Here is a 12,274-nt window from a genome sequence, read left to right as displayed (position 1 = left end):
TTTACGTTTAATATAGCCTATATTGTATTGTTGTTTCTTATTATTATTGCTGACAGTTCTGTCAAATCTGCAGTTCATTTGTCCATGAAAAACTACATGTTCATCTCTCTGCGACACACTTCAAAGAACACGAAACAGATGTGAAGTGTGCTCATTAGCTGAGCAAAATCTGCGCGCCATGACTGTTCCCATGCACGAGGGATCTAGGAGAAAACATCAACTGTTTATTTCAGACACATTTTAAGAGATTTTAAAATGCACATAGTCATCCTCCGTACACTGAAAAAAATATTGTTGGTTTAACTTAAAAAGTAGCCTAACTAACCTGGTTGCCTTAATTTTGTGTTCATTGAAAATAAAAATAAATGAGTTAAAACAATGAAGGAGATTGGTTTAATCAACAGAAACTCAAAATGTTATGTTATCTGAACCACATAAATGATTTTCAGAACCTGTGCCACATTTGCTGTTGTAAACTGCTGAGGGATCTTGACCAGGCCTTTTCTAAACTACAAAGAACTTCGACATCTGTACAGGAAGTATACCGTCTGCTTATAATTGGGACTCACTTGGCAAGCTGTCAAAATGTTACCAGTTAAATTAGTCGACTTGTCTGATATAGGCTAGGTAGAAGATATCTGGCTTCTTTTTTCCATTAAATTGGCTCGTTTGGAGAGTTGCATTCTCTCTTTTAAGAAAGCTAACAGATTCTTATTTCTCAAGGAAATTAATGTGATTTTACTTAGAATAGCCTGCAGAACTGTCAGACGTGCAGAGGCGCAATTAGCATCTAAAAAGTCTCCGATTCCTGGAGATTTATTTGCGGAAAGCCTGTCTTCGGGAAATAATGTCCAGTGTCTATAAAAGCTCTCATGGAGCCTACCACGAACACATGAATGTTAATAGAAATCTTAGCTTTGACTTAGTAAGGTGATTTTGAAGTACATGCTCTCCTGCATTTCCTTAATTCATTTTTATGTAGCCTTTGTTTGTTAACACTTTATTCCTATAGTCCACTTTAGACATTCTACTAACTATAAGTAACTTTGCAACTACATGTGAAGACCTCCGATGCAAAAGCCTCTAAAAGCCACCTCTGTCAAAAATGAGATAATAATATTGAGTGAATGCTCTCCGCACATAGTATACGTTCATCAAATACTTTCACTTCAAACTCACTAAATCCCAGCCTCAGCCCATTCAGAAATGCCGGTACTTGGGTAGAAACCTATAGGAGCCTGATAAAAATGTTAATATTAAACAAAATCTTTAGACGGACTTAAGAGGCTTTTGCATCTTAAGTCTTAATGGCAACTAACTCTCATTAGAGTATTAGTTGACTGTATGCTTAATATCTGCTAACACTTTATTGTGATGGTCCCCCAACAGATATTCTACTGACTATAAGTAACTTGGCAACTAAAAGGCAACTTATTTTACTAACCCGAATCCTAACTTCTAACCATAACCTAACAGTCTACTGACAGTCTACTACAGTCTACTAATTCTCTTATGAGAACCCTTATTGGAACCCTTTCCTTGATGGAACAATGCATTAAAGCTAGCTAAAATTAGCAATTTAAGCCACTAGGAAAACCACCAACAGCATAAAATTTAGCCACTGGGTGGCAGAATCTCAGAATTTCATTTGCGGATTTTAAAGAAAATAAATCATAAAACAGAGCACTCCTGCAAAAAGAGTAAAACAGGCCTAAAGTCTTTTAATAATTTGAATAGGTACCTAGATAAAAGGAATTCGTTGATTCCCTACTTGCAAAAATCTACGAAACAAAATGAACAAAGATGTACTTTTATTAACGCTTTATTAAAATAGTTTAGCCTGTATATAGCAAAGTCAAAAACAGAGAAAACGTAAACATGTGAAAATACAGCAGAAAAAAAAGGCTATACAACGTAGAAAAACGCACAATTGCGTTGGATTACTGTCGTGTTCAACGTTATTTAGCGTTCCAGTGCTGTTCAGTTTGACTATAAACACCCTCCTGACTTTTTAATTTTGTCTACCCAATACACTTGAATTTGGAGAGTTTGGGTGGCGTCTAAAAGCCCTGGCACGAGAGCTGGTTCAGTACTCTGGACAGCGCCTGACCTGCTGCTGCTGAGAGAGAGAGAGAGCGCTTAACTCAAACAGACTGCCTTAAAACACCAGTCAAGAAAAACATGAATGGAACCGATATATTCCACTACTCTTGATTTACAGCTGTTTCCCCCCTGTCTTGCGATTTTCAGTTGACTTGAGAACCTCCTGTGACGCGCGGCTCATTTGCGCTTTCTGACATCTTTATTCATAAATAGCCCCCATTCACATCTCTCTGACGTTCACCGACCCTCTGACGAAACCTGCTCTTATAAGATTCACAGTAAGTTTGGCTCACTCTGAAATGTGCTGTACTGCTCCTCTCCTGAGGCGATAGTTGGGCTCTTTTCGCACTCTTGGTGGCAGTTGAGCGGCTGATTCACAAAGGTGAGGCACTTTTCAATTATGATATAGTTGTCATTTTCCCAATACCTAAACAAGAAACATGAAATCCATTAATTTAGCATGCAATTTAACAAAGCTTCGAGTGACTGAAACAACCTGCTGATTTAGACTATTAAGAGATAAAATGCTACGCATTTCAAATCTGTGCAACAACAGTTGATGCAAAATATTTCTGAATCCTGATCTTCTTTGTGTTGAGAAGCAAAGTAGACTTTTTTTTTTTAATTTTCTCTCTTTTCTTATGCATCTCTTTAGGTCTCTTTTACTTAGGTCTCAATGCATTTCGGTTCTTTAGAAATACAACGACTTTAGCAGAGAGAAGATGAACATCCATGTGGAGGGGTTGGTGGCGATTGTCATCTTCTACCTGCTGATCCTTGTAGTGGGAATCTGGGCAGCATGGAAGAACAAGAATTCCGGCGTGATGGAGGGAACTGATCGCAGTGAGACTATTATGGTCGGTGGAAGGGATATTGGATTATTTGTCGGCGCATTTACCATGACTGGTGAGTTTCAGAGAGAAATGAATAGAAAAGTAAATTTTACTTTATGTAGTCTATATGCGATATAACGTGACTGGCGTTTTATTTTTACATTCTTCAGTTTAGAGATTTAGTTATCTAACAAAAATATTCTGTCTGTATAAAAAGGTTTTCTTGATGTCTTTCTACACATTAAAGTAGACAGCCAAAATTAAATGATTGGGGGACAAATTAACCTTATCGTTATAAATCGAGTATGTTGAAAGAGTGAGAACGATAAAAAAAAAATAGATAGAAAAATACAAATTCTGAAATTTGTAGGCCTAAATGAAATATATATTATAAAGTTATATTTTATTATATCGCTATAATATATAGCCTATATTTGTATATATATATATATATATATATATATATATGTTCCATTGTGCATGTAGTGTGTAGTGTTAATTATGTAATTATTTATGTTACCAAATATGGTATCTCCACATACACAACCATATATATATATATATAGAGAGAGAGAGAGAGAGAGAGAGAGAGAGAGAGAGAAAACAATATACTTTCAAGACCCTTCTTTTTTTTAAATCCTCTTTCATTCCAGCAACTTGGGTCGGAGGAGGTTATATAAACGGCACTGCAGAAAATGTGTATCTTCCCGGGTACGGCTTGGCATGGGCACAGGCTCCCTTTGGATATGCACTCAGCCTTGTCTTGGGTATGTTGTGTATTTATGCAGCTATGATAAGCGGTGAAAGACATTTTTCATTTTTCAAGCTAACATGCAGAACTAGGAACATATCTGTCAAACATATAATTTCTATGAATTGATTTATGTCAAGGTGGCCTTTTCTTTGCTAAACCCATGCGCTCCCGGGGTTACGTCACCATGCTTGACCCCTTCCAGCTACTGTACGGAAAAAGGATGGGTGGTCTGCTATTCATCCCTGCTCTAATGGGGGAAATGTTCTGGTCAGCCGCCATTTTATCTGCCCTTGGTAAGAATAGAGAGGGAAATTATATCTTATGCAGACCTTTTCTCAAGCAATCAGTAAATTTTGCAAGCTCTACCATAATTGTACAAACTGCACAAATGTAAATACTGCTTAATTAAACATAATGAAAAGCATATTTCTTTATGTCACAGGAGCCACACTGAGTGTGATCATTGACATCGACATCAATATGTCTGTGATTATTTCGGCTCTTATTGCCATTTTCTACACGCTGATTGGAGGACTCTACTCAGTGGCCTACACTGATGTTGTCCAGCTCTTCTGCATTTTTTTAGGACTGGTAAGGATTCACAGAGCCACATGGTGAAGTCATCGGTGATGTCATTTTCCCCTTAATTGATGTCTGCATGTCTTCAGCAGCATATAGTGACTGTCAGCTATGCAGTTTTGAGAGTAACGACTCATCAATCACTTTTCGTAGATACAAGTTGTATTTTTTTATTTCATTATTAATTGAATTCAATTTATAATATAACATTAGCAACTGATTAGCTATTGCACTGCTGTGGAAATTAAAATTTAAATTTAAAAAGAAATGTTTAAAAAAATTGAATTGAATTTCATAAACTTTAAAAATGTTTAATGCATAAAATCGTATCTATTATATTTTGCACTTGCACATGCCACACATTAAGTTCAATATGGTGTGTTACAATGTTATAGATAGTCTATTACATGGTAATAGAGTGGAAAATGTTCTCTTCGTAGTGGGTGAGCGTCCCTTTTGCACTCTCAAATCCAGCCGTGTCTGACATCGGAGTGACAGCAGTGAAGCAGCTCCATGCTAATCAGACTGCATGGCTCGGGAAGATAGATAGCGCTGACAAATGGATGTGGGCTGACAACTTCTGCCTTCTGGTGAGTGGACAACTCACTGTAGCATGATGGAATGGAGACACAATCATTTTGCCGATGGATGATTGTTGATTCTGAAGGGCCAAACTTAATTTCTCACTTTATTGAACAATGCAATCAGTCGTAGGGCGGAAAACTAAATAAGACCAACAAAAAAAAAAAGAGAGAGAGAGAGATAGAGAGAGAGAGAGAGAGAGAGAGAGAGAGAGAGAGAGAGAGAGAGAGAGAGAGAGAGAGAGAGAGAGAGATTAGCTTTAATGTTTGTAGTTAAAAAAATTTCCCTAATTTATAACACACTTGATGTTATGCATCTGTATGATGATGTCTGGTGTCTGTATTTACAATGACATTTCTGTTTTTAGATGTTGGGGGGGATTCCCTGGCAGGTGTATTTTCAAAGGGTTCTTTCTGCCTCTTCAGCTACCTATGCTCAAGTCCTCTCATTCCTGGCTGCCTTTGGATGTATCATCATGGCTATTCCCTCCGTCCTGATCGGAGCCATAGGGGCTTCCACAGGTAAGATATTTGAAACCGGACATTTTTTCAACGAGATCATGATTCAATGATAGTGGAATGGTGAATAGGTGCCAAACAGGTGTTTGGGTGAATAAATACATCACCTGGTAGTTTTAAATTATATTACTTTCATTATACATTTAAAATGTTCAATCAACATCAACATTAACATTAATTGGCTTGGTTCATGACGTATAACTCTTTAATGGAGAATATTTTTAAATCCCTATGGGAAAAAATGATAATTAATTAAAAAAAAAAATACTTCCGGAATAATTTCTGCTGAAAACGGGGGTGGGCACTGTTGCAGGCTATAGGGAATAAAATATTATTGCAACTTTGTTTCATACCAACTTTAATAGCAGTTAATTTATTGCATATATAGTTTTGCATTAACCCTTAAATGCATACCTCAGGTTAGAGTTCTCAACGGGCCTGAAAATTACAACCCGACCCGACGCTTTTAAAGCCCGGGCACGATGTAACCCGACACATCAACATGAATTATCTGCCCGAACCCGGCCCGTGGCCCAACGCCGCGTCGGATTTTTTTTTTCTCATACACGTATTATCATGACCAGCAGACGGGAATTCAAATCAACCTTTAATATTCACGCCTTTTAACAATACAAACAATACAAACAACTGAAACAATAAACTTTAAATATATAAATAGGCTGTAGTAGGCTGTTTTTGTAGTAGGCTGTTTACTTTTCACCAACTCCATCTTATTCTCCAGGCTAAAGGTGACAAGGCGTGCACGCAGCGGCGTCAGGTCTGCCCCCGCCCCTCTCCATAATGCACGTTGCACGCAGCAGCCAGACTTTCTTTACGGTGAACAGCAGCGATGATTAATAAATGTGTTTTTTTTGGTTTGTTTTGTTTTGTTTTTTCACTGAGCGGAAAAGATTAAGCCCGAGGTCCGACCCGGCCCGAGTCATTTGATTATATTTTCGACCCGAACCCGGCCCGAACCCACAGGTCCCGTTGGGTTTGTCGGGCCGACCCGACCCGTTGAGAACTCTATCTCAGGTCTTCAGTGACCCGGGACATCATTCACTATACTCCTCCTCATTCATTTTTTAAAGACATCAATCTTCTTAGTATTCCTCAATCAATTAATTATCAACAATATAACGAGATTTTTTTTTTTTATATATATATATATATATAAAAGAATGCCTGCTTTCCCATTCATTTTTTTTTTTTTTTTTTTTTTTTGGTTGCTAACCAAGTTGTGTAACTGTAAGTATATCTTTTCTGCACAACCATAATTGAATATTTGATGACTGAATAAGTGCAATTCACCTTTATTCCCCAAGGTGGCAATGTCTGATATGTGAAGTGACATTTCACTCATAGTTACCGCAGGCAGAAAACAAAAGAATAGGAAGTGTCATCAGCAAAACTTGAAATGGCTCAGCGATTTACTGCAGAGCAAGTAAGATAGATATAGATCCGGGACGCTAAAGACCCGAATATGTAATAATGATTGGCAAAACCTTCATGCATTTAAGGGTTAAATAAACAACATATGCAAACAAATTCACCCCAGCAGTCTAATTAGTCTGATTTACAGGCTGTCTCCACTTACAGATCAATAGACCGAGACTTTGGAGTGCAAAAAAATGGGAAGGCTCACTATTTCAGGAATAAAAGCTTTGTAGCATGGCTTCAACATTGGACTTTTTAGATTTTACTAAGTCAGAAATCTTTCCTTTAAACAGATAATACAAAAGTGCTCTTAATTACACACTTCTATTGTTTTTTCTGCTCCAGAACATGCCACATACTGTACCCTTGCCCTGAATAATTATTCACAGCTCATCCAAATTAAAAATGTGCATCAAAGCATTTTTCATATTGTTTCCTGCATATAATATTTCCTTGTCCTAAAGCCCTTTTCCCTTTGAGCATGTACTGTATTTAGTACATACCGTCAGTAATTCTAATTATGTAATCACTTTTTTCTCATTATTGAGGGAAACAGTCTGATTTGCTATGGTGTGTTGTGGGAGGTGTTCCCCAGGCTGTATCAGCCCTGGGTGGAAACCATGTTCCCTTCAGATCACTAAAGAAATGAGTAAATAACAACAGCTGGTCTCCTTCATACATTATTAACAGATTATCCATTTAACGATGTGAACCCTGTAAATATTACATCTGAGGGAGGCACACAGCACCCAGATTTAATCAACAGACTTTCAGCATCAAAGACACAGCCAGTCACTTAAATTACTTAACTTATTGGGAATAACCGGCTAATCAAGCACAAGGCGTGTTGCTTTTGGATTGAAAGTAAAAAGAATTTGAAATAGAACGTTAATATTTCATTTAGTTTAATATACATTAGCCTCATGTATGATGCAAAAAATTTATATATATATATATATATATATATATATATATGTGTGTGTGTGTGTGTGTGTGTGTGTGTGTGTGTGTGTGTGTGTGTGTGTGTGACCCTGGACCACAAAACCAGTCACATGGTTACATTTTTTGAAATTGAGATTTATGTATCATAAAAGCTGAATAAATAGCTTTCCATTGATGTATGGTTTGTTAGGATAGGACAATATTTGGCCGAGATACAACTATTTAAAAATCTGGAATCTGAGGGTGCAAAAAAATCGAAACATTGAGAAAATCTCCTTTAAAGTTTTCCATGTATGTTCGCGATTGTGCTGCATTCACTCACAAAAATAAATGTTTTATATATTTATGGTTGGAAATGTTCAAAATATCTTCATGGAACATGATCTTTACTTAATATCCTAATAATTTTTGTCATAAAAGAAAAATCGATAATTTTGACCCATACAGTGTATTGTTGGCTATTGCCACAAATATACCCGTGCGACATGTGACTGGTTTTGTGATCCAGGGTCACACACACACATATATAGATAGATAGATAGATAGATAGATAGATATGTTGTTGTATTACACAAAGTATGTAGTAAGTATGTTCTACCTCCACAGATTGGAACCAAACGACCTACGGGCCAGTTCCTCCCATGCAGAGGGACCAGTCCGACATGATCTTACCGATCGTGCTACAGCACCTGTGCCCACCCTATATCTCCTTTTTTGGTCTGGGGGCAGTTTCTGCCGCAGTGATGTCATCCGCTGACTCATCCATCCTATCAGCCAGCTCCATGTTCGCTAGGAACATCTACCAGCTCGCTTTCCGGCAATCGGTGAGAGCCAGTCTAATTTAATTCACTGCTAAGTCATTCACTACAAACATTTATTTTTAAATAATTCCAGTACAAATATCTAAATCATTTTAAATCAAGATCTATTTACTTGAGAAGCAAAATCATCCAAATTAAGTGAGTTTATACTTAAAGTTCACATTGTTTCAAACCAGTATGAACACAAAAGAAGATATTTTGAAGAATGTCCATAATCAGACAGTTCATGGACCCCATGGACTTCCGTGGTATTTTTTTTTTTTTTTCCTACTATGGAAGTCAAACAGTCCATCAACTGTCTGGATACCGACATTCTTCAAAATATCTTCCATTGTGTTCAGCAGAAGAAAGAAATTCCTACTGGTTTGAAACAACTCGAGGGTGAGTAAATGATGACAGAATTTTCATTTTTAAGTGAACTATTCCTTTAAGAAAAAATAAGAAATTTTATTAAAGTTTTTAAGAAAAAACTATTTCTCGTACCTCATTGTGAGTTTTTTTTTCTTTTTCTTTTTTTTTTTAATAAAGTCATTTAATTTTGATTATTTTTAGAAAACTCCTTTATATCTTAAGTCATTTTGCTTCTTAAGTAAATGTATCTTTACTCTTAAGAAAAGTGTGAGAAAATAGGGCACTATATACTTTGTTAATAAGAAGAAACTTTCCGTATTGATTTTTCACAGGTGTTTTACCCATATTTTGAGTCACGCATTGCATTGTGTTGTGTTTTAGTGTTAAAGGAAATGTCCAAAAAACTCTAATAATAATAACAAATAATGTATTTTTTCTACATATTTTTTTATCTTACGGTGTTGATTTAATAATATTTAGATATTTGTAATGGAAAACATGACAGTAAATGAGTAAGAAAATAATTTTTTGCACTGTCAGAATAACTGACTTCTCTAAAAATTATAAATATGCATACTAATGCAGGAATAAGGTAATTGAAAGGATTGGTCACTCAATACTATTAATAATGATAATAATAAAAATCAGTCATCATTTACTCACACCCATGTCGTTCAAAAACTGTATGACTTTCATTCTTTTGCGAGACACAAAAAAAGATATTTTGCATAATGTCTCATCTGTTGTTGTCCACATAATGAAAGTCAATGGAATCCAAAACAAAATTGTATTGTTTGGATGCATCAAAAAGACACTGTATGTAAAAAAGTGATTCAAAACTGCATATTAATCAACTTAATCAAATAGAAATGTGTAGCTTTCTCAGTTATCATTTTATTTCCCCTCTAATTCTCGTCTCATCTTTGTATTGACCTCAAGGCTTCCGACCGTGAGATTGTGTGGGTCATGCGGATCACTATTTTTGTGTTCGGGGGTCTAGCGACAGCCATGGCTCTCCTATCTGGGACTGTCTATGGTTTATGGTACCTGAGCTCTGACCTGGTCTACGTCATCATCTTCCCCCAACTCATCTGTGTTCTTTTTGTCCGTGGCACAAACACCTATGGCGCGGTGGCTGGATACGTCTTTGGAATGATCCTGCGCATTGGCGGAGGGGAACCTTATCTAAAACTGCCTCCGTTCATCTACTACCCCGGATGGACCATTGAGAAGAAGGTCCATCATGTGACCAATGAAGTGGAATACCTGGTGATGCAAAGGTTTCCCTTTAAGACAGTTTCCATGCTGGCCTCGTTCCTAAGCAACGTGGCCGTCTCACACCTGTTTAAGTATCTGTTTGAGAATGGCACTTTGTCGGCTAAATATGATTTCTTGGATGCAGTGGTGTCCAAGCACAGTGCTGAAATAATGGACAAGACCACATTGGTGAACAGGAACATCATTGGACTGAATGAAATGGCCCCGGTCAAGCCAAGACTTAGTGTTACTTTAGCTGCTACCTTCGCCAGGAAAGAAACCCTGACCGAAGAGGAAGACTCCAGCCCGGAGTCACCAAGTCATGAGAACGAGTAGAGACTTCATGGTCGATCCTGAGACTCTCTAGTGGCTCCATAATGTGAAGGACTGCTTCACACAATAAGTAAAGAAATTTGATTTACATAATTAATTCATTCCACATAATTTTCTGGAATTGCCATCACTTCTTTCAGAAGGGAATTGAATAGCAACTGAAAATGGAGAGAGAGAGAGAGAGAGAAGAAAACAGCAGAGATTCGTGTGGTGTGAGTAATATTAGGAAAAAACTGACTTGATGGTTTTGCTTACCCTGAGAAGCCCTTCGACTCCTGTTGGTATGTACAAACCTGAGTGACTCTCCTTTCCCTTCTAAAGAAAATGTTGAGATACTGTGATAATCCTGGGGAAATGATAATATTAAATGGACTGTTCACCCAAAAATGTTCTGTCATAATTTTCTCAATATCTCTCTGAGCCGTCATGACTTTATTTCTTATGTGGAACACAGAAACATGTCTCAGTGGTCATACAATTAAATTCAGTGGGCTGTTTTGGACCCTATTGACCTTTGTATGGGGGGGGGCAGTTAAAACATTCTTCAAAGTATTTTTTTGTGTGTTCCAGTCTTGAAAGTGAGAAAATGATGACAAAATGTTCATTTTTGCTATAAATATTCCTTTAATTCCAGCGAATCTGGACACAGATCAGTCCAGATTTAAAACAACAAAACAAAAAAAACAAATGTAACAGTGATTATAATATTTCAAATTATAGCTATATATGAATAAATAATAGGTGTAAGTCCATGTGTCATGCCATTATGTATGTCAAACTCCCATTCTAGATATTAGTGCAGATTATCCTATCATAAATGTAGCTAAACAGTTATATGCTGTTCCATAAATACAAAATTATATTATAACAAGTGATGTGCTTCCCATCTACAAAATACCTTTAACAACTGTGACATAAGTGTACATGTGGCAAATGTCTTTTTCATGTTCATAGTGCAATATTAAGATGAACAGAAAACAAGGAACATGGAAATATGTATATATATTATATATATAATATTTCAATCGCCTTAACTACTGTAGCTACATGGATTAAATGGAGGTAATTGGACATTATGCAAAGCCAGTTCGTCACTTGGTTGTACTTGAAAATGAATGTAGCTGCAAATGATTTACAAGATGTAATAATAACCTCCGGGGTCTGTGCTGTGTTATATTTTGTGATTTGATGTCAAAAGAAGTCGTTGTACCTGGTTCCAGGATGAGCCAGCTGCTGTGTTATTTTGTTGGTTTTAGCAATACAGAAATTTGTGTGATGTGTGTATTTATATTCCAGTGAATATAGCCTAACTGTCCAGTATTCCACTAATGTAAAGTATCACTTCACTGTCTATATACAAGTATATATATTTGAATTGCTCGGAGCCAGCTACACAAATCTATATTTATTTATTTATTTATTTATTAATTGTGGCCTACAGATTAAACATAGAATTATTAAAAGACAATAAATTTTATTGTTAAGACTTTCATAGTTGTGTATTGTTACATTGTAAGTAATAGGCCTACAGTCCACGAAAAGTCTAAGTAGACTTTTTCCGTTTTGTTTAAATTCATCAAACTTGACAAATTGTGTTTAAATACGTTATGTTTATTCCCGTTTGTGATAACAAAGCCTGCCAAAAAGGTCTGCGGACTGGTGTAGGATCTGCGGGTAGTTACGAGAACGCGTGTCTGAAAACGTGACAATTTATGACGTTAACTCTCTTCAACTTCCAATGTCACTGTTAAGGGAAGGCACTCT

At 36.6% G+C, this 12,274-nt stretch overlaps 1 protein-coding gene across 2 annotated transcripts; it reads left to right on the top strand.

The window, feature by feature from the left end:
- Positions 1-2,180: 2,180 nt before the first annotated feature.
- Positions 2,181-11,996, top strand: slc5a7a (solute carrier family 5 member 7a). 2 transcript variants are annotated; one of them, XM_084099108.1, is made up of 9 exons: positions 2,181-2,485; positions 2,799-3,009; positions 3,590-3,703; positions 3,828-3,983; positions 4,133-4,281; positions 4,710-4,859; positions 5,219-5,372; positions 8,355-8,572; positions 9,860-11,996. In XM_084099108.1, exons 2-9 carry the CDS (start codon positions 2,826-2,828, stop codon positions 10,511-10,513), a joined length of 1,779 nt encoding a protein of 592 aa, XP_083955234.1. In that variant the 5' UTR covers positions 2,181-2,485; positions 2,799-2,825; the 3' UTR covers positions 10,514-11,996. The 2 variants fall into 2 exon arrangements, with proteins under 2 accessions (XP_083955234.1, XP_083955233.1); XM_084099107.1 differs by having other exon boundaries at positions 2,759-3,009.
- The last annotated feature ends 278 nt before the right edge of the window (positions 11,997-12,274 follow it).

Source organism: Abramis brama, assembly GCF_963993115.1.
Source record: "Abramis brama genome assembly, chromosome: 2".
NCBI classification, from domain to species: Eukaryota; Metazoa; Chordata; class Actinopteri; order Cypriniformes; family Leuciscidae; genus Abramis; species Abramis brama.
This window is presented reverse-complemented; position numbering and strand designations above follow the sequence as displayed.